At 47.3% G+C, this 19054-nt stretch overlaps 1 protein-coding gene across 1 annotated transcript in view; it reads left to right on the forward strand.

Moving 5' to 3' along the window:
* Positions 1 to 4206: 4206 nt before the first annotated feature.
* The window catches only part of DMRT1 (doublesex and mab-3 related transcription factor 1), a 107365-nt gene continuing 92517 nt past the window's right edge, over positions 4207 to 19054 (forward strand). Inside the window, exons 1-2 of the mRNA XM_059142250.1 lie at positions 4207 to 4742; positions 8334 to 8517. Of these exons, the coding sequence (XP_058998233.1) occupies positions 4386 to 4742; positions 8334 to 8517 (541 nt within the window). The 5' untranslated portion in view covers positions 4207 to 4385. The remainder of the gene's footprint in view (positions 4743 to 8333; positions 8518 to 19054) is intronic.

A 19054-nucleotide genomic window follows, 5' to 3' on the forward strand; every position in this document is an offset into this window, starting at 1 on the left:
ACTTCTGTTGCTAACTCATGAGGGGCATTACTTGTGAAAGTCAATCATTGCACAACCTTAGAAACAGGGATGACCCCAGGGTCCCCTGCAGGCAATAAGCATCTGCCTCTAGTGACACAGAGCCCCGCCTCCCTGGGTGCTGACTCCTCCCACCCATGGGCTCCCACACGTGCCACTCAGCCTGCTTGGTGCTTTTGACGGGCCACCTTACTGTATCTGTATCCTTCAGTCTCCCTCAGGGCCTGAGACTGGCCCCAAGTGCTCAGATAGTGTGGGGACAGTATGCTTTGTGATTGATGTTTGCTACTCAGAGTTTCTGTCCCTCATCTCCAAGTTCCAGGCTAGGCTCCTAATTACTGACCTTGCCGGGAACAGACTCAAGAAGAATGAGCCAACTGCTCAGATCCTAGAACCTGCCTCAGTTCCCCTCACCTTCCACTGGTGGCTCGATTCCTCCTCTAGGATTCTGAACCCCTCACACTAAGATCATGCTTAATCTCTTGCACACATGGATCGAAGCCCTTTACATATGTTCATAATTGCATTATGACAATTGTCAGGTCCTTTCCAATTTCCAGATAAAGAAAGGGAGGCCTGGAAGGGGTGAGTGACTTGCCCCGAGCAGTACGTCGCTGGTAAGTGGTAAAGCCAGGCCTCTAACACAGGCAGCCTGCGTCCCTATACCCACGCTCTGCCTTCCGCCCTCCTCCATCTGTGTGTGGCAGGCATGGGGCTGGGCATCTTGCAAATAACTTTGATCCCTCTGATATTGTCCTCTCCTCATAAGGACCAGAGAGGTTAAGTGGCTTGTTCAAATCACCCAGCAACTGGCAGACCTACCACTTTCATTCCTCAAACACCTCAAGGATGAAAACCTTTATCCTTCTCCATTTGTCTAAAGGATAGAAGCCAAACTCCTCACTGGCAGGCAAGGTACCACCTTATCTTTCCAACCTTATCTCCTGCTAGGCTCCAGCTTGACTCCTCTGTTCCAAACTGGCAGACCTGGGCCCTCTCCCCCAATCCACAGGATCACTCCCAGTGTCCAGCCTTCCATCAGTCGTTCCCACGACCTAGAAGGTCCCGTTTTCCCCTTCTCGGATCCTGCGAGACTGTGGCCATAGATTCTTCCTCCTACATGCAGGGCCTGAGGCTCTATCGTGCTCCCTCCTCCCTAAATTCCTACTGCTCATACCGCCGGCCATTGCCTCCACACAGCTGTGCACTGAGTCTCTAGTTCAGGCCAGCGAACTCAGGGCTTCACACTTGACCCTAGTATGTAGCTTCATGTAGAGGGTCAGAAGCACCAGAGAACTTTCCCCATGACCTGTGGCACCAAGACTCGGGGCAATGGACAAAATGCAAAGTAGATGAAATTGATCATTGATGTTTTCTAATAAAGCTCCCTACGCCCCCTGTCTCTATGTCCTAGCCAATACTTTCCACTCATCTCTGTCTTTTTATTTTTTTTTAAATTAATTAATTTATTTATTTGACAGACAGAGATCACTAGTAGGCAGAGAAGCAGGCAGAGAGAGAGGGGGAAGCAGGCTTCCTGCAGAGCAGAGAGCCCGATTTGGGGCTCAATCCCAGGATCCTGGGATCATGACCTGAGCTGAAGGCACAGGCTTAACCCACTGAGCCACCCAGGTGTCCCTGGTCTCTGTCTTTGATCACAGCCATCCTCGTGGGTGTACTGTAATTCTTCACTGTTGTTCAGACATAACATTTCCCTAATGGTTGATGACAGCAAGCATCTTCCCATGTGCTTATTGGCCATTCAAATATTTTCTTCAGTCCAATGTCCATTCAGAATGCTGCCCATTGTTTTGGTTGTTGTCTGTTTTTTATTAAATCACAAGAGTTTTAATATATTCTAGATACAAGTCCTTTATCAGATATATGATTTCCAAATATTTTCTCCCAGTCTGTGGCTTTTCAGATTCTTAATGCTATCCTTAGAAGCATGAACGTTTTTGCATTTTGATAACGCCAGTCTGTCATTTTTTGCTCTTAATGTTTGTGCTTTGGTGTCATATCTGAGAGGTCTTTGCCCAACCCTGCTAAGTTTTGGAACAGACTTCCCTCTGCCCCCACCCCACTCATCAGCATGTCTTGGCCATCTGTCCAACTCAGTGCATACAGAACTGCATCATCAGCCTTCAGAGCTCTGGTTTCTGGAAGGGGGGCGGTGAAGAAAGGAGAAAATAGGGCCAGATTGCTCAAAATATCCAGAACCACTCTGCTTGTCCCTGAGGGCTCCTGACTTCTCTTTTGGATCATCTTGTGCCTGATACTTCCTCTGTGGTTTGCAAATAAACTTTATTAGGCTATTAACTTCATCACATTTTATGTTTTTGTACCTTGGTCACACAGCTTCCTAGCCCCAAACTGTCTGTAGCCTTAAGTCTCTCCATCACAGATTCTAGCGATGGGAGGCCCCTAAGAAACATGTGCTCCCCTATAATTTGGGACTCGACAGCTGCTGCTTCCAGCATTGACTTTGTTCTCTTCAACTGGATAGGGCCTTTGGAATAATTCAGCGCTAGCTAATGTATTCAAGTATAAATATATGGGAAAGGATCATTGGTAGGTAACTGCAATTGGTAGGTGTGTTTCAGTAGAAGATTTAGGAGTATTGCTCAACAAAATAGTAGTATCATTTAACAGATTCCAGGATGAGATAAATGGTTGCATCCTGGCTTCCGTCCAGAATAGAGCTTCACTGGGCTTGGTGGTAAGGATACGAGGTATTAGGTCAAGCTAGAAGCTTCTTTAGGAAATGATTTTTGGCCAGAGAATACTAATGGAGAAAATGCAGGCTCAGGGACAAAGCCTGTGAAGGGGGCTTCAGAATAAGAATGCAAAGAGTAGGTTGGAGGATTTCAGAGCTCAGTGAAATGCCAGTAACCACCTTGGTGAGAAGCCAACCAGGGTGACCTCCATCCATTGCGGACCTACCCCCTGGATAGGGGCATGGTATTTGGAACCTGAGAGCTAATACTGGGGAAAAGCAGGGAGAGTCGGGGAGAGATGTTAGGGCAGCCCCCTGGCTGGACAACGGCCATGGCCCATGGCGAGGTTAGGGAAGTGGCACTGAACAAAACTGATAAAGGGTCAACAGTGAGTGCTTCCAAGCTTATTGGAAACTCTGTGAGGCTGACTGAGAAAGGCCGGGTGGGGGGCGGGGGAGGGATCACTGAAGTCCTTTAAAACACAGCCTTGGCTCTTTAACTTTTGCTTTTCACAAGGAGAACAACACCAGGCCATTGCAGGGGCCAGCTGCTATTTTATGTGAAATATACTGAAGATTAAGAAACAGGGAGCCCCTTTGGAAGCTACTGCAGATCCAGACATGGGAAGGGCTGGTGTTGTAGGGACATTGTGGGTGTGTAGGAAAAATGATCTGATCAGCAGGCTTTAGGTTCGGATTTGCCCTGTAAGTGAACAGAAGCTCAGAGGGGTGTTGTCCGGGTGTGGGTGGAAGGCTGTAAGACCACGACGGTGTTTAGAGGTGTAATTACACACAACAAATGCACAGATCTTAAATGCGGGATGAATTTTGGATAGATGTCTACATCTGTTAAGTACGACCCCCTCCCACCCCAGTGCGGTTTTTTAAAGGCTGAGTGCACAGAAAGACCCAATTTTGGGTGCGCTACAGCCCCACAGTGAGGGTCTTATATGCTGATTTAAGGGCAGAGACTTTTCTTCTCTCAGGGCTCCAATCTCCTCCTTCTCTTAAGAAACCGCTTTTCGAATTGGCTTCTGGCAACCTCTGCCCTACGGAGCTAACGTGGAGAATGGGGGAAGGGAGCTAAAGGATCCCACAGGGTGGTCTGCACCTCCTCCAAGCGGCGTGCACGACGAAGGTGCACAGCTACGTTCCCGGTCCAGGAGCTCAGCTCCCTCCCTGTGCAGCGTGCTCCCGGCAGCGGGGCCGCGGTGCCTGGGGGAGCGCGGAGATCACGCTGTCCCCGGTGGCTCTGCACCTCGAGGTGCATTGCAGCCACCTGCAGCCACGCCCTCGGTGTTTGCAGCCAGTGCAAGCTGGCTCCCGGCGGGAACGCAGTGGCTGGAGTTGGGGGGCGGTGGGCGTGGCCGCATTCCCTCGCGCCCTCTCCCGCCCAGGCAGTCCCGGGAACGTTCTGAAAAGTATCTAAAAGTTCTGCGCGGCGCGCGCGCCAAAAGAAAGGGCACAACCCCCCACCAGTCTAGGCGTTGCGTGCCCAGACCGCGCCACTCCGGCTGCACCTCGGGCTGCAGCGCACACGGCTTCTGGGCCTTCCCCGCGGGAGCCTCGCCGTTGCCGGTGCTCTCCGCTCGCAGCCGTGTCCAGACCCGAGAGGGGCCCGGCGGGTCCTCGCACTTCTCGCTAGGGCACCATGCCCAACGACGACGCGTTCAGCAAGCCGTCTGCCCCTTCGGAGGCCCCACACGCCGCCGGGGCACCCCCGCAGGGCAAGGCCGGGGGCTTTGGCAAAGCGGCTGGGGCGCTGCTCGGGAGCAGTGGTGGCGCGAGCGCCGGGGGCAGCGGCGGAGGCGGCGGCTCCTCGGGCTCCGGGGCGTCGGGCATGGGCTCCGGGAGCAAGAAGTCCCCGCGGCTGCCCAAGTGCGCGCGATGCAGGAACCACGGCTACGCGTCGCCGCTCAAGGGCCACAAGCGCTTCTGCATGTGGCGGGACTGCCAGTGCAAGAAGTGCAACCTGATCGCCGAGAGACAGCGCGTGATGGCCGCGCAGGTGAGTGCGGGCGGCCGGGAACCGAGCGTCCGCCCCCAGCTTAAAGGCCCACGGGCCGGGCGGGCGCCACGCGGTGCCGGGTTCCGGAGACCGGCGGGGGAGCTCGCCCACGGCCGCGGCTGCCAGCTGGGATCCCAGTCCTCTGGGATCCGGCCCGCGGAGCAGGGAGGTTGCGGGGTTTCGCTCGGCCTCCGAGGGATCCCTGACCCCGACCTTCGACAGAGTGGCGGCGCCGGCCGCTTGAGTTTCCCCAGGACCTCTGATGCCTCTCTCAGAGCAGAGTTGCGGGGCTCGCTCTGTCGGGAGTCCCGGGATCCCTGACCCCGCCCTCCAGCGGAGAGTTGGGGGGGTCACCCCGTCGGAGGCCCCGCGAATCCCTCCCCAGGGTCTCCGCTCCTTCTTCCGGAGCAGTAAGTTGCGGGGTTCGCTCTGTTCGGGAGTCCCTGGTCCCTCCCTCCGGCAGAATCGCGGGGTTCGCACCTCGGAGGTCCCCACCATTGCTGGGCTCTCCGGTCGCTTTCTCAGAGCGCAGAGTTGCAGGGTTCGCGCCTTCCGAGCGCCCCGGGACCTCAGCTCTCGCTTTCAGAGCGGAGAGTTGCCGGTTCGCCCCGCCGCGCGCGCGGGGAGCTGGGGGGGGGCGGGCCTCTCGTGGACCCCGGACCTCGCTCTCGGAGCGGAGAGTTGGGGCGCCCCCCTGCCTCGGGAGGCCCTGGGACCCCGGCCCCCGAGCCGAGACCTGCGCTCCCACTGCAGAGGGTGCGGGAGGGCGCCCGCTCCGGCGACTGGCGGGAACGGCGGCCGCCGCTCTTCCGGGTACCGCGCGGAGCGCGTGGTGCTTCTGGAAAAGTCGCGGCAGCGCGCGCGGAGGCCGCGTGGCCCCCGCCGAGCTCCCGGCGCCGGCTCCGAGCTCGCCGCCCGCCGGTCCGCGCCGCGCGCCGCAGCCATTTTGAGCGCGACGGGAACAGCGTTCGCTCTGCGGCTCCCGCTCCTCGGCCGGACGCCTCAGGTACCGGTTACTCGGCGTGAGTTCACACCCGCTGGACGAGCTCAGAAAGGGAAGCGCGAGGGGGAAAATGGCACGGCTTTGAGGGCGTGTCTGTCGTGGTTTTTTTTTTAAAAAAGAAAGAAAGAAAGAAACGTCCTGAGGAAGACAGGCACGTAGCGTCTTAAGCCGAAATTCCCCAAGTCGTCTGGCGTCCTGAAACAATTTTTTTTAAAGTTTTCTTTTTTTTTTTTTTAACTGAAAGGATTTTTTAGGAGAGAATAATACACATTCTTCCCAGCTAAAACCTGTTTCATCCTTTTCAGGCAGTTTATGTAAGATGAAAAGATACCAGAGAGGGGTTTGCTACGGACGTGCAGCTTTGGACTGGGGACGTGTGCCTTTTCTCCGTGGAAAATAATTCCTAGGAGAGTGTTTTAACAAAGACTGAGTAAATGCTTGACGATTATGCTTTTTCTGTGCGTCTCATTTTTTTTACCAATGTGTTTGAAATTGGATGTATGTGGGCTTCGCAGATTGCGAGAGCGGCCGGGGCGTACAGCTGCTTTTTCTTGGGTTTGCGGCGTCCTCCGTCGTGGGTGGGAGTTTTCCCAGATGTAGCGTTAAAATGCGTTACAGTGAGTTTAACTGAAAAAGCCTTAGGGACCCCGAAGCTGTATTTGTAGCTAGAAAAATCTTCTGAACATCGAGTTGTTTTAAATATCGAGTGCAGACTAGGTATGCTTGGGAGGGGACTTTTCCTTAAAATGTAATAAAAACAGGGGTTGAAGTAGGGCCATTCATTTTGTATAAGCTTCATTAGTTGGGGCACCAATTTCCAAAAAGCCCGTTTGCTATGTTAAAAACAAAAACGACTCAGGATTACTTCAATAATAGGAAAATTCAGCGTTTTCTACGCTGGACGTCTTGTGTAGCGCTAGAGGAAATCCTGAAAAATTCTGTCTACCGGCTGTTTTTTTCTTTCTAAACTACTGTGAAATTGATCTTCGATATGACCCTAAAATTACCGCATTTTAATCAGTTGCCCCCACCTTCCCTTATTGAATATCTTTCCTTTAAAATCCTTGAGAGACCTTTATAAAAGTGTCCTTAGTTATGGCTCATATAATAAATACCCTGTGCATTTTGTGCATGGAATTTGTGTGAATCAGGACATAAGCATGCATTGATATACTTCAGAGATTTGTGGGGGTTTTTTGTTGGTATTTTTTGATCAAATCCTTAATATTCTGTTTCTAAACTTGGTTAGTAATAAAAAAAAATCCAAGAGCGGTGCTTAATCGTTTAATGTTAATTGATTATTTAATAAGGATGCTCTTTTAAGTTGAAAACTCTTGTTATGAGAAAAATCCAGTTGTAAGTGAATCAGCTTGCTAAGTTTGGACTACAATTTTCCTAAAACAATAAATAGTCGTTGTGTTTCTAGTTTACCATTTTGATTTCAACTTTTGGCTTCTGTTTTGGCCTCTGAGGTACAGATGTTTTACTTTCTCATTTCAGGATCACTAATAGTCAAGTTTCAATAGAAAGTCTCCTTTTTTGTTACATGTGGTAAACCAAAGTACAATTTCTTTTTTTTTTTTTTTTTTTTTTTTTTTTTTTACTTTTTTCTTTGCAACCTTTAACAATGTTATTTAAAAGCAGATAAGTTGAAGAGCGACCACGAGGAGTCTCTTAGGTGGTTTAAGTCCCTTATACCCTCACTTCTGGCTCCTTCCATCCTGCTGGCATAGAGGAAGGACCTGTCCTCTGACTTTCTTTCTACCTGCAGCCTCTTCCTTCTTCAGGGGCTTCAACACCTTATTCCAAGCTTTCCCCCATGACCGCTCTACATGCTCCCCTCATTCCGGAGAGCCTGGCCCTGCCGGGTTTTCTCAGCAGCCCTTGCTTTGCCTGCCCGCCCTGCTCCCTTGTTCTGGAGTGGGTTCCTTCATTCTTGCCTGTGTGCTTGTTACTCAATCTGTTCTTCAAGGCTGAAGAACAGTACCTTTTCTGGCTGATTCTTACCCTTAAAACCATTTTTACCTCCAGAGTCCTGCTGTGAGACTGCTGTGTCCCTCTCCTATGGTTTTTGCCGCATTTTGTGTTGAGTTGCCTTCGCATGTGTGCCTGCCTCCTCTTCCTGCTTTTAAACAGTGACTACCTTAGGATCTAATCTAATTTTACTCTATCTTGCTGGTCACTGGCCCCAGTACAGTAGCCTTTGACAAATGTGTGGCCAGAAAGAGCGAGACATTCTCCTTCGTTCCTAATCTGTCAATGCTGACTTCCCTTCAGATGGAACTCCTCTGCTTAACCGACTCTACAGCTTTTCCGGATCCTCTGCAGCCAGCCTTATTCCCTGCTCTGCATACTCATTAGTGTAACGGACATTTTTTGATCTACTGTGGGCTTGACGCCATTTCTCAGCTTTGGCTGCACATCCTGGTGACTTGGGTAGCATTCAAAAGGAGTGAGAGAATCCTAGACCTTACTCCTGGAGCTCAGGGATCGTGATATCTTGGGTGACTGGGACTCCACGGGGTTTTGGGAAAGCCGTGCAAGAGATTCTGGTTATGGGGGGCTGACCTGCTGCCCTGTGCTTCCAGGTGGCCCTGAGAAGGCAGCAGGCCCAGGAGGAAGAATTGGGGATCAGCCACCCCATCCCGCTGCCCAGCGCTGCTGAGCTGCTTGTCAAGAGAGAGAGCAATGGCAGCAACCCGTGCCTGATGACCGAGAGCAGCAGCCCCTCGCAGCCTGCGCCGGCCAGCACCCCCACCACTGCAGCGTCAGGTAAGGTGCCTGGGGTTCACCCAGGTGGTCGCCAACCAGGACAGAAGGAGGGCCTTGGCCACAAAAAAACGGTCTCAGACTGTCCAGAACCATGCCTCACATTCAGGACTTAAGAGAGTTTTCTTTTTCTTTTCTTCTTTTTTTTAAATAAAGATTTTATTTATTTATTTGAGAGAGAGAGAGAATGAGAGTGAGCCTCGGTCCCAGGACTCTAGGATCATGACCTGAGCCGAAGGCAGTAGCTTAACCAGCTGAGCCAACCAGGTGCCTGTTACAGAGTTTTCCTAAAGGGTTCTCCCTCTGCAGGTTTGTTTCTGGGGGCTTCCTGAAGGAGATGGCCAGGAGTTCTAGATTTGGAAGTTTGGTAGCTTCACTTTCTTGTTGGTTATTAAAGTCTGAATCTGGATAGAGTCAGACTCCTTGATGATCAGAGGGCTGAGATTACAGATTTCATATCTGCCCACCCTCCATCTTGGGGTTCTTTTGGTGGGAGCTAACGATCCTTGTTTCTTAGAACTGAAAGTCCATTTCTCTGGAAAGGACTGCAGTCTATTTGGGGAAAGTGTCTGAAAAGGCCAACTCCTAGGTGTCTAGTTTTGGTGGGAACTGGGAAATGAGGAGAGGCATGTCCCATTAGCTTCGATTCTCTCCTGTGTGCTTAGACTGTACCAGGGGCTACATGCATACTGATTCATTTCATTTCATTCTTAGAGCATTCTGGATGTACAACCCCCGTTTTACACATGTAAAGACTGAGGTACGGGATGTGTAAGTGACTGTTAGGTCCACAGAACTAGAAAGTATCTGACTGGTCCGTTGGCATCCAGAGCTCCTTGTGCGTACTGCTCTGGGTGTTGAAATCACCCTAAGAATCAGTGTGGTCTAGAGCTGCACTGTCTAGTATTGCAGCCCCTAGCCATATATGGCCATTTGAGTTTAATCTCATTACAGTGAAATGAAATGAAAACATCAAATCAAAGAAGGTCTATGGTTAGTATTACTGATCACAAGAGAAATGCAGATCAGCACTACAGTGAAATACCACTTCACACTCATTAGGATGGCTGCTATCAAACAAACAAACAAAACCCCAGACATTAGTAGTATTGACAAGGATGGGGAGAAATCAGAACCTTTGCGCATTCTTGGTGGAAACTTAAAATGGCACAGTTGCTTTAGGAAACAACATTGCGCTTCCTCAAAACCTTAAATACAGAATTACCAGACCACTCAGCAATTCCACTTCTGGGTGTTTACCCAAGACAGTTGAAAGCAGGGTCTCAGAGATACTTGTACAGCCGTGTCAATAGTAGCATTCACAATAGCTAAAATGTGGGAGCCACCCAAGGGTCCACTGACCTCCAAATGCATAAGCAAAATGTGGTCTCTACATAGAGTGGAATATTATTCAGCCTTCAAAAGGAAGGAAATCCTGCTACATGCTGCAGCTTGGATCAGCTTGAGAGTATTCTGCTGAGTGAAGTAAGCTGCTCACAGAAAGGCAGATACTGAGACGCCTGGGTGGCTCAGTGGTTAAGCCACTGCCTTCAGCTCAGGTCATGATCCCAGGGTCCTGGGATCGAGTCCCGCATCAGGCTCCTTGCTCAGCAGAGAGCCTGCTTCTCTTTCCACCTCTGCCTGCCACTCTGCCTGCTTGTGTGCTCTTTCTCTCTGACAAATAAATAAATAAATAAAATCTTAAAAAAAAAAAAGAAAAATGCAAATACTATATGGTTGTACATGACCTTAAGTAAGTAGCTTAAGGTCATCAAGATCATGGGGACAGAAAGTACAATGGTGGTTGCCAGGGGTTGGGGGGCAGGTGGAGGGAAAGGAGAGTTACCTTTTCTTGGGGGTAGAGTCTCAGTTTACAAGATGAAAAGAGCTGTGGAGATGGATGATGTGATGATGGTCGCACTCGAACAACAGTGCGAATGTGCTCATTATCGCCGAAGGGTGTATTTAAAAATGGTAAGTTGGTAAATTTTATGTTCCGTGTATTTTGCCACTGTGAAATATGTTGAAAAATTTAAAACCTTCAGCTCCTCAGTTGCACAAGCCACATTTCAAGAGCCCTGTAGGCACAGCTAGCTCAGGTTTTAATTATTTAAATTACTGGAAAGTGTGTGTTTCTGTTTTTCACAGAGTTCCATTTAATGGCACTGGTCTTAGAGCACAGGAGTTCTAAGAAATGCACCAAATATCTGTGAAATCCTGTTGGCAAATAAATACTCACACTGTTTACCCTTGAACAACACCCCCACCCCACACAGTCAGAAATGCACCTGCTAACTTTTGACTCTCCAAAAACTTAACTGCCAATAGCCTACTTTTGACTAGAAGCCTTAGGAATAACAGGAAACAGCCAATTAATGGATATTCTGTATGTTACCTGTATTATACACTGAATTCTTACAACCAGGTAAGCTAGAGAGAAGAAAATGTTATGAAAATCATAAGGGGGAGAAAATACATTAACACTACTGCCATATTTATCGAAAAAATCATCATGGAGTGGACCCTTGCAGTTCAGGTCTGTGTTGTTCAGTAGTCCTCTGTGTGTCATCCTAAAAACACATGCGGAGAGTCGCAGAATATCTTCAGAGTCTGCTGAGGATGAAATACAGCCTTGCCGTGTGCTTCCTCTTAACCAAGCTTTTCACGAGTTACTCCCTTCGAGTTACTCCCTTCGCTGGGCACACCAGCTGGGTAGCAGTTAATCCGCTGTCTGCGCCTTACACCCTGTGCAACTTTGAACAAGTCACTTTAGCATTCTGGGCCTTTGGTTTTCTCTTATCAAAAATGAGGGAGGTGGTGTTTGAGGGTTTTGAAGACTGAGTCTTGACCATGACAGTGAACGTAAAGGTTAGCAGGCACCAAAGAAAGCCAGTGAGGGATGGAACCCTGGTCCCTGGACAGCAGGTAGGTGTGTGTGTGTGTGTGTACCTGTCACTCTGTGTGTTGCTGGGGCGATAGGTTCTGTAGTTATCAAGGACAATCACATTTTTTGTTTGTTTGTTTCATTGCTTATAACATAGGCTTACAAGGCTTTCCAAACTTCCCTTTTGATAGAAAGGGTGGAGTATATCTATCAGAAATAGGATCTTTACACTCCAAGATTATACACTGTGTTTAAGGTTGATTACCAAATAACACCAGGTCCCAGCTGGTCTGGTGGGTTTAGCTGGAGGGCTGAAATGGGAAAGGGGTGTGTCCAAGGAATAAAGAGGGGAGCGACTCACTGGATTTTTACAAATGAGGTAGGAACTATTCCCATTTGCAGATAAGGAAACCAGTGGTAAGGAAGGTGCCCAGAATAAAGCTGAGTTGAGCTGGGGTTCAGTCCAGGGCTGTGTGGTCCCAAAGCCCCTGGATCTTCCATTTTACCTGCCTGTGGAGAGAGACTGGGAGCAGTTGCCCTGTTTCCTTAGGTAATGGACAATTAAAATCAGAGGCTGTGGTTTAATCCTCAGAAGAGCTTTAGGGCCACCTGGCAAATAAGAACATTAGGGGCAAAAGTCCCTCCCATTCACTGTTGTCCTAGAAGGCTGCAGCCACTGAGCTTGGGGAGGAATACGGGGAATGAACCCCCAGTGATGGGGGTTCTTGGGGAAACCTGGTTTAGCCTTCTGTCTTGCGTTCCGCCTCAGGGGAAGGGATGCCACAGTTTCATCATCTCCCCCAAGCTAGGAGCTTTAGAGCAGGATTGGGATCTCAGGCTAGATGGAGTTCAGCCTGACAAAGGCCTCGGGGGGCAGAGTATTTCAGAGCGGCACCAGGGAAAGCAACAGAGAGCAGCAGCAGGGGAGCAAGATAGAAGGTTCAGGGTCAAGGAGGATGTGACCAGATTCCCGTCCTTGCCTCTGGAGCTGGTAGACTGTAGAGTCATTTTGGAATCTTGAATCAGCACTCAAAGGGAGGGGAACGTGGAAGCCAGCTCTGTGCTGGGCTCCCGGGCTCTGGAGGCTTTGCCTGTCTCGGGCAGGGGGCTCTCCCCTTGTCAGCCCAGCGCCACGGGGCAGGAGCCCCAGACACATGGTCTCACTCCCAGGACTTGCGCCAAGCCTTTTGAGTTGAGATCAAGAATTCCAGATTGGGCCAATAGAATAAACTACATAAATGGGGGGGGGGGGAGGAAAAGAAAGGGAGGTGGTGGTAAAGTGGAGAGGTAGAAAAGACAGACAGACTGAAGTGTGTCCTTCAAGTTTCATGCAGCACATGGGGCCCAACTTCTGGAAATAGTTTGCTGCTAACGGGTAAATCTTGTATTTCCAGAGAGTGGGATTATTAAAATAACACATCATGTGAAATGGGATTGTCCTTCCAGTTCCAGCCTGCAAGTCCCTTCTGTCTGGCATTTCGGGATTACTAGCTCCCTGGACAGGCTCATGTGTTTGTCGCTTTTGCAGATATGTATATTATTTATGTATTGAACATAACGGCAGTGTACTGTTCCCACTGGTGTGTAAGTAGGGGTTTTTCGTTCACTTACAAGAGCTTGAAATTTTATAATGGGCTAATACTCCATTATATGGATGTGAAAGGCTAGGCCTTGAGATTATTTAGGAGGGGTGAAAGCTGTGGTGGGACCAGACGATGGGGCCCTACCCACCTGGCAAATACAGGGCAGGCTGCTTCCCTTCTCTTTCTAATCGTTAATGTTAAGTGTCCACAAGGGCAGTAGCTTAGTGAAATTCAGTAGATTTTTATGTCCTTGAAGTTTCTTTGTTATCTCCTTTTGGCTCCCAAAAGTGCCCAAGTAGAGTGGAAAGTGCCCAAGAATTCTTGCTGAGGTTATTGGCTGAATGCGGAGGACACTGTGAAGGAAATTGGGTTTATTACCAGGCTATCATTTCATTTATTGGAGAACGGACTTCCTCAGAGTAGGGTAAAGTACCTAACATCTACCATCCTTAACCAGCGATTGACTAAAATCAAAGCACTGACCAAAGATTCCTGGAACAGTGGGTGTGAATGATTCTTATTGTTACTGTCATCTACGACTGTGGGTATCACCGTGGAAGAAATAGCCTTCTGAAGCAGTACCCCGTTCATTGCTATTTCTCACACTAGTAGGATCCAAAAAAAGAAGAAAAAAAGTGAGCTTCTTTTATTATAAAATTAAAGCAACATCCACATTATCTCCATGGCTTTACATTTTGAATTTTAGCAAAAGATAGATATATTTTAATTTTCCAAAGTGTCCGCTAACTTTAAAAAGACTCTCACAGACATTCTTCCACTTTGAAACCTAGGTTCCTTTGTTTTGTTTGCTGTTCCCCTTCTTCAACCCCAGCAGCCAGCCGGAGGCGGTTTCACCCGCTGTTCCCACTGAGGTCGGCATAGCTCCTGGCCTCTCCTGTTCCGCACACCGCTGGCAAAGATGAAGGGTTGCATTGTAGAGCCTTGCTTCTGCCTGTGCGCCCTTTGTAAGTAAGGACCTGAATGTTATCGCCCTTGAGGCCCTCCCTTCTGGAGCACCCTGGACTTCCATACACACTCACATTCACACTCCCTCACATCCAACTGCCTCCTACGGTCTCTGGCCTTCCCCCTGCAGCCAGGCTTCCTGGGGCCAGTGGCCCGGTCTCCCTCGCCTTGCCCCTGTCCGAAGGGTCAGTCAGGTCTGTGTCTGATAGTGACGGGACCTCCCTCTTCGCATCTCCCCTTTAGCAGTAATTTATCATTTCAGCATACAGACAGCGCACAGGCTGGTCGAGGAATGCACTAGTCTGTGCTTTATGGATATGAAAAGAGGCAGTTTGAAAATTTATGAAGTCCTGTGCCCATACGGTTTTTACTGGTAAGAAAGGTCACTAATGAACAATTAAAAGATACTGAGTTTATAGATTTTTAAAAAGACTTTATTTATTTATTTATTTAAGAGAAAGGGAAAGAGAGAGAGCACAAGCAGGGGGAGAGGCAGAGGGAGAAGGAGAAGCAGACTCCCCGCTGAGCAAAGAGCTTGATGCAGGGCTCGATCCCATGACCCTGAGATCATGCTCTGAGCTGAAGACAGATGCTTAACCCACTAAGCCAGCCAGGTGCTCCAAGTTTATAGATATTTTTTAAAAAGAAAATAAACTTTATTTGGGGTACCTGGGGGGCTCAGTCAGCTAAGTGTCTTGACTCTTGAAATTGGCTCAGGTCATGATCTTGCATCAAGCCCCACATGGGGCTCTGCACTCAGCATGGACTCTGAGGATTCTCTCTCTCTCTCCTCACCCTCTTCCCCGCCCCCCATAAATAAATAAATAAATAAATAAATAAATAAATCAATCTTTTTAAAAATAAGCTATTCTTTTTTTTAAAAAAGATTTTACTTATTTTTTTTTAAAGATTTTATTTATTTATTTGTCATAGAGAGAGAAGCGAGAGCAAGCACAGGCAGACAGAGTGGCAGGCAGAGGCAGAGGGAGAAGCAGGCTCCCTGCCAAGCAAGGAGCCCGATGTGGGACTGGATCCCAGGACGCTGGGATCATGACCTGAGCCGAAGGCAGCTGCTTAACCGAGCCACCCAGGCATCCCTAAGCTATTCTTTTTTTAAAAAATATTTTATTTATTTATTTATTTGACAGAGATCACAAGCAGGCAGAGAGAGGGGGAAGCAGACTCCCTGCTGAGCAGAGAGCCCGACGTGGGGCTCAATCCTAGGACCCTGGGATCATGACCTGAGCCGAAGGCTGAGGTCCCAACCCACTGAGCCACCCAGGCGCCCCAAAAAATAAACTATTCTTTAGAATGGATCTGGATTCACGTCAGAATGTGGAGGGAGCTACAGATATTTCCCATATGCCGCCTTCCCCACACAGGCACAGCTTCCCCTGCTATCCACGTCCCCCACCTGAGTGGGATGTCTGGTGCAGATGAACCTGTGTTGACACAGCGTCACCTCTTGACAGCTCTTGTTCACATAAGGATGATGTGTTCTGTGGGTTTGGACAGATCTGTGACAGCTCACATTCACCATCATCGTATTATACAGAGTCATTTCGCTCACCTAAAAATCCTGGGTGGAGTTAGATAAATCTAAAGTAACATTTCAGTTTTTTTCTTCGCAGTTTTCCAATATTGTACAAGAGAAGCACTTCATTTAAATGAACGCCCAAAGTATTTTACTAAATCGCTTTGAGAATTCATTTTTGGAGGATTCTGGCCATTAATACATTAGATGACCTCCACTGATTTTTTTTTTTAAGATTTTTTTAAAAGACTTTGTCTATTTATTTGACAGAGATCACAAGTAGGCAGAGAGGCAGGCAGAGAGATTGAGAGCAAGGGAAACAGGCTCCTTGCTGAGCAGAGAGCCCGATGCGGGCCTGGATCCCAGGACCCTGGGATCATGCCCTGAGCCGAAAGCAGAGGCTTTAACCCACTGAGCCACCCAGGCGCCCTAGGTGTTCGTTTTTAAGAAGACTTTCCATTATTTTCCCAATTTTACTTTCAGAGTCAAGGAGATTTCCAGGTTGTCTAACAAAACAAAACTCCTTACACTGAAGCAACAGTTGGAGGCTTGAATAAAAAAACAAACCCTGCAAAACAAACTCCATGCTCAGTGCAGAGTCTACTTGATCATGCTTCTGATCATTTCGTATCTGTTGTTTTAGATAGTATCTCACTCAGTTTTATTGATTTTAAGGGCAGTCTTCACTTCCATGTCAGATAATGGCAATTAATTGGCCTGATGAAAATTCTCTGTAGGTAGTATTTACATACAGCAGTTGTAGCAACAGAATACACAGGAAGTAACATTCTGATCTAAATTTGATTAAAAAGAAAATTTGGAAAACATCTAGAGCCACAAAGATAAATATGGGGGACACCTGGGTGGCTCAGTCAGTTAGGCTTCCAACTCTTGATTTAGGCTGAGGTGGTGATCTCAGGGTCCTGGAATCGAGCCCCATGTCGAGCTCTGTGCTCAGCGTGGAGTCTGTCTGAGATTCTCTCTCCCTCTCCTGCCACTCCCCCTGCTCACATTTTCTTTCTCAAAATTATTATTTATTAAATTTCTTTCTTGAATTTATTTATTTCTCAAGTAAATAATAAAATCTTGTTTAAAAAAGATAAATACCAAAAAGTAAGTTAAATTAAGCCAAAAATCAGTTGGGTAACAGCATTTTCAAAAGAAATGAAAATATTTGATAGTTTTACATCTGTATCTCCCTTGTGGACATGCAGTCTTAGGGAGCACATTTTGTTCATCACTGTGTTCACGTGCACAGGACAGTACTCAGCTTTACAGTAAATGGTCAGTATACTTTTGCTGAGTGAGTGGACAGTGATGGTCACATTGGAAGTTGTTTTAAAACATTAGGCCAGTTGTTGTGAGCCCATCTGCAGATAGCCAGAGAGTAAGTTCATCGATGTTCAAGGTCCATTTTTTTAGTTTTGTTTTGTGATTTAAAAAAAAAAAAAAAAGTATTCCGGAATTTTCAAGATGCTATAAACTCAAATGTAATTGAACAGTGTAATTTACATAGTATACAATTCATCTATTCAAAATATGCGACTTACTGTTTCTTTGTAAATTCAGAGTTGTGCAACTATCACCAGACTCTAATTGTGGAACATTTTTGTCTCCTAAAAAAAAACCGTGCCCATTAGCAATCACTGTGCACCTCCTCCCCGCACCAACCCCAGGCAGACTCTAATATATTTTCTGTTGCTGTAGATTTGCCCACTCTGGACGTTTCATATATCTGGACCCCTCATATAAATGGAATTGGATATGTGACCTTTTGTATCTGGCTTCTTTGGCTTTTCCTGCTGTTAGTGAGGTTTATCCATGTTGTAGCATGCATTTATTATTCATTTTTAAAATTAAAACTCAGTAGGGGTATCTGGGTGTCTCAGTCAGCTGTGTCTGAGTCTAGATTTTGGCTCAGGTCATGATCTCAGATTCATAGGATCGAGCCCCCAAATCAGGCTCCATGCTCAGTGCAGAGTCTACGTGAGATTGTCTCTCCCTCTGCCTCCCCCCACCGCTGCTCATGTGCTCTCTCTCTCTCTTTTTTTTCTACCCCCCTCAAATAAATAAAATCTTTAATATTCCATCATATACAGGGGCTCCTGGGTGGCTCAGTCAGTTGAGTGTTCATGAGTTCAGGCCTTGCATTGGGCTCCACACTGGGAATGGAGCCTACTTAAGTTAAGAAAAAAAAATTCATTATATGCATACCTCCTATTTTTTTTCTTCATCAACTGATGGACGTTTGGGTTGCTTACACTTTTTGGCTATTGAGAGTAATTTTTTTTTTTTTTTCTTTTGAGAGTAATTCTTCTGGGGCACCTGGGTGGCTCAGTCTTTAAGTGTTTGCCTTCAGCTCCGGTCATGATCTCAGGGTCCTGGGATCAAGCCCCATACTGGGCTCCCTGCTTAGTGGGAAGCCTGCTTCTCCCTCTCCCACTCCCCCTGCTTGTGTTTCCTTTCTTGCCAACTGTCTGTGTCAAATAAATAAATAAAATATTTTTTAAAAAAGAATAATTCTTTTATCACATTTTTATACCCTTTTAAAAAGATTTTACTTATTAAGTAATTAGTAATAAGTAATAATAATAGTAGTTATTATTATTAAGTAGTAATATTTACTTAAGTAAATTACTACTTAATTTAAACTTAAAATTAAGTAAATTACTACTTATTAAGTAATAATAAGGAAGTATAAGTAAATTAATTAAGTAGCAAGTAATACTTATTTACTTATTACTTATTTTACTTACTTACTTATTTAAGGAAGGGGCAGAGGGAGAGGGAGAGTCTTAAGCAGACTCCATGCTGAGCGCACAGCCTCACTTGGGACTCAATCTCATGACCCTGAGATCACGACCTGAACTAAAACCAAGAGTCAGATGCTCAACCGACTGTGCAGCCCGGGCTCCACTGTATCAGTGTTTGTATGAACCTTCTTTTGGCTATATTATCAAGGAGTCCCAATTGCGGAATCATAGGGTAACTATGTATTTTTAACCTTTGAGGAACTTTTGAGAATGTTTTCCAAAGAGACTGCACTCTTTACATTCCCATAAACAAGGTATAAGGATTCCAGAAAATTCAAACCAGTTTTTTTAAAATTAAAAGGTAAGATGCTTTCATCCTAGTAAACATTGCAGATCTAATACCCAGTGAGAGTCTCTCTGAAGATTAGAAGTTTACATCATGAAGGGTTCTTTAGGTTTGTGTTTTGTTATTCCTGGATATATATCAACATTCAGTCTTTTAAAAAGTTTCCTCTCTTAGGGCACCTGGGGGGCTCAGTGAGTGAAGCATCTGCCTTCAGCTCAAGTCACGATCCCAGGATCCCATGGATTCCCGGCTATCTGCTGATTCAAGGATCCTGTCCATGAACCACCCCCTCACCACTCAGCTGTTCTTCGGGTCTTGTGGATGCCTTTCGGTCCCATCAGCTATTTTATAAACTAACTTTTAAAAGATTTTATTGCATCAGGATGCCAGATTCTTCTGACTCTTAACCTCAGCTCAGGTCTTGATTTCAGGGTTGTGAGTTCAAGTCCCATGCTGGGGTTCACGCTGGGCATG

The sequence above is a fragment of the Mustela lutreola genome, chromosome 12 (genome assembly GCF_030435805.1).
Source record: "Mustela lutreola isolate mMusLut2 chromosome 12, mMusLut2.pri, whole genome shotgun sequence".
Classification (NCBI taxonomy): Eukaryota; Metazoa; Chordata; class Mammalia; order Carnivora; family Mustelidae; genus Mustela; species Mustela lutreola.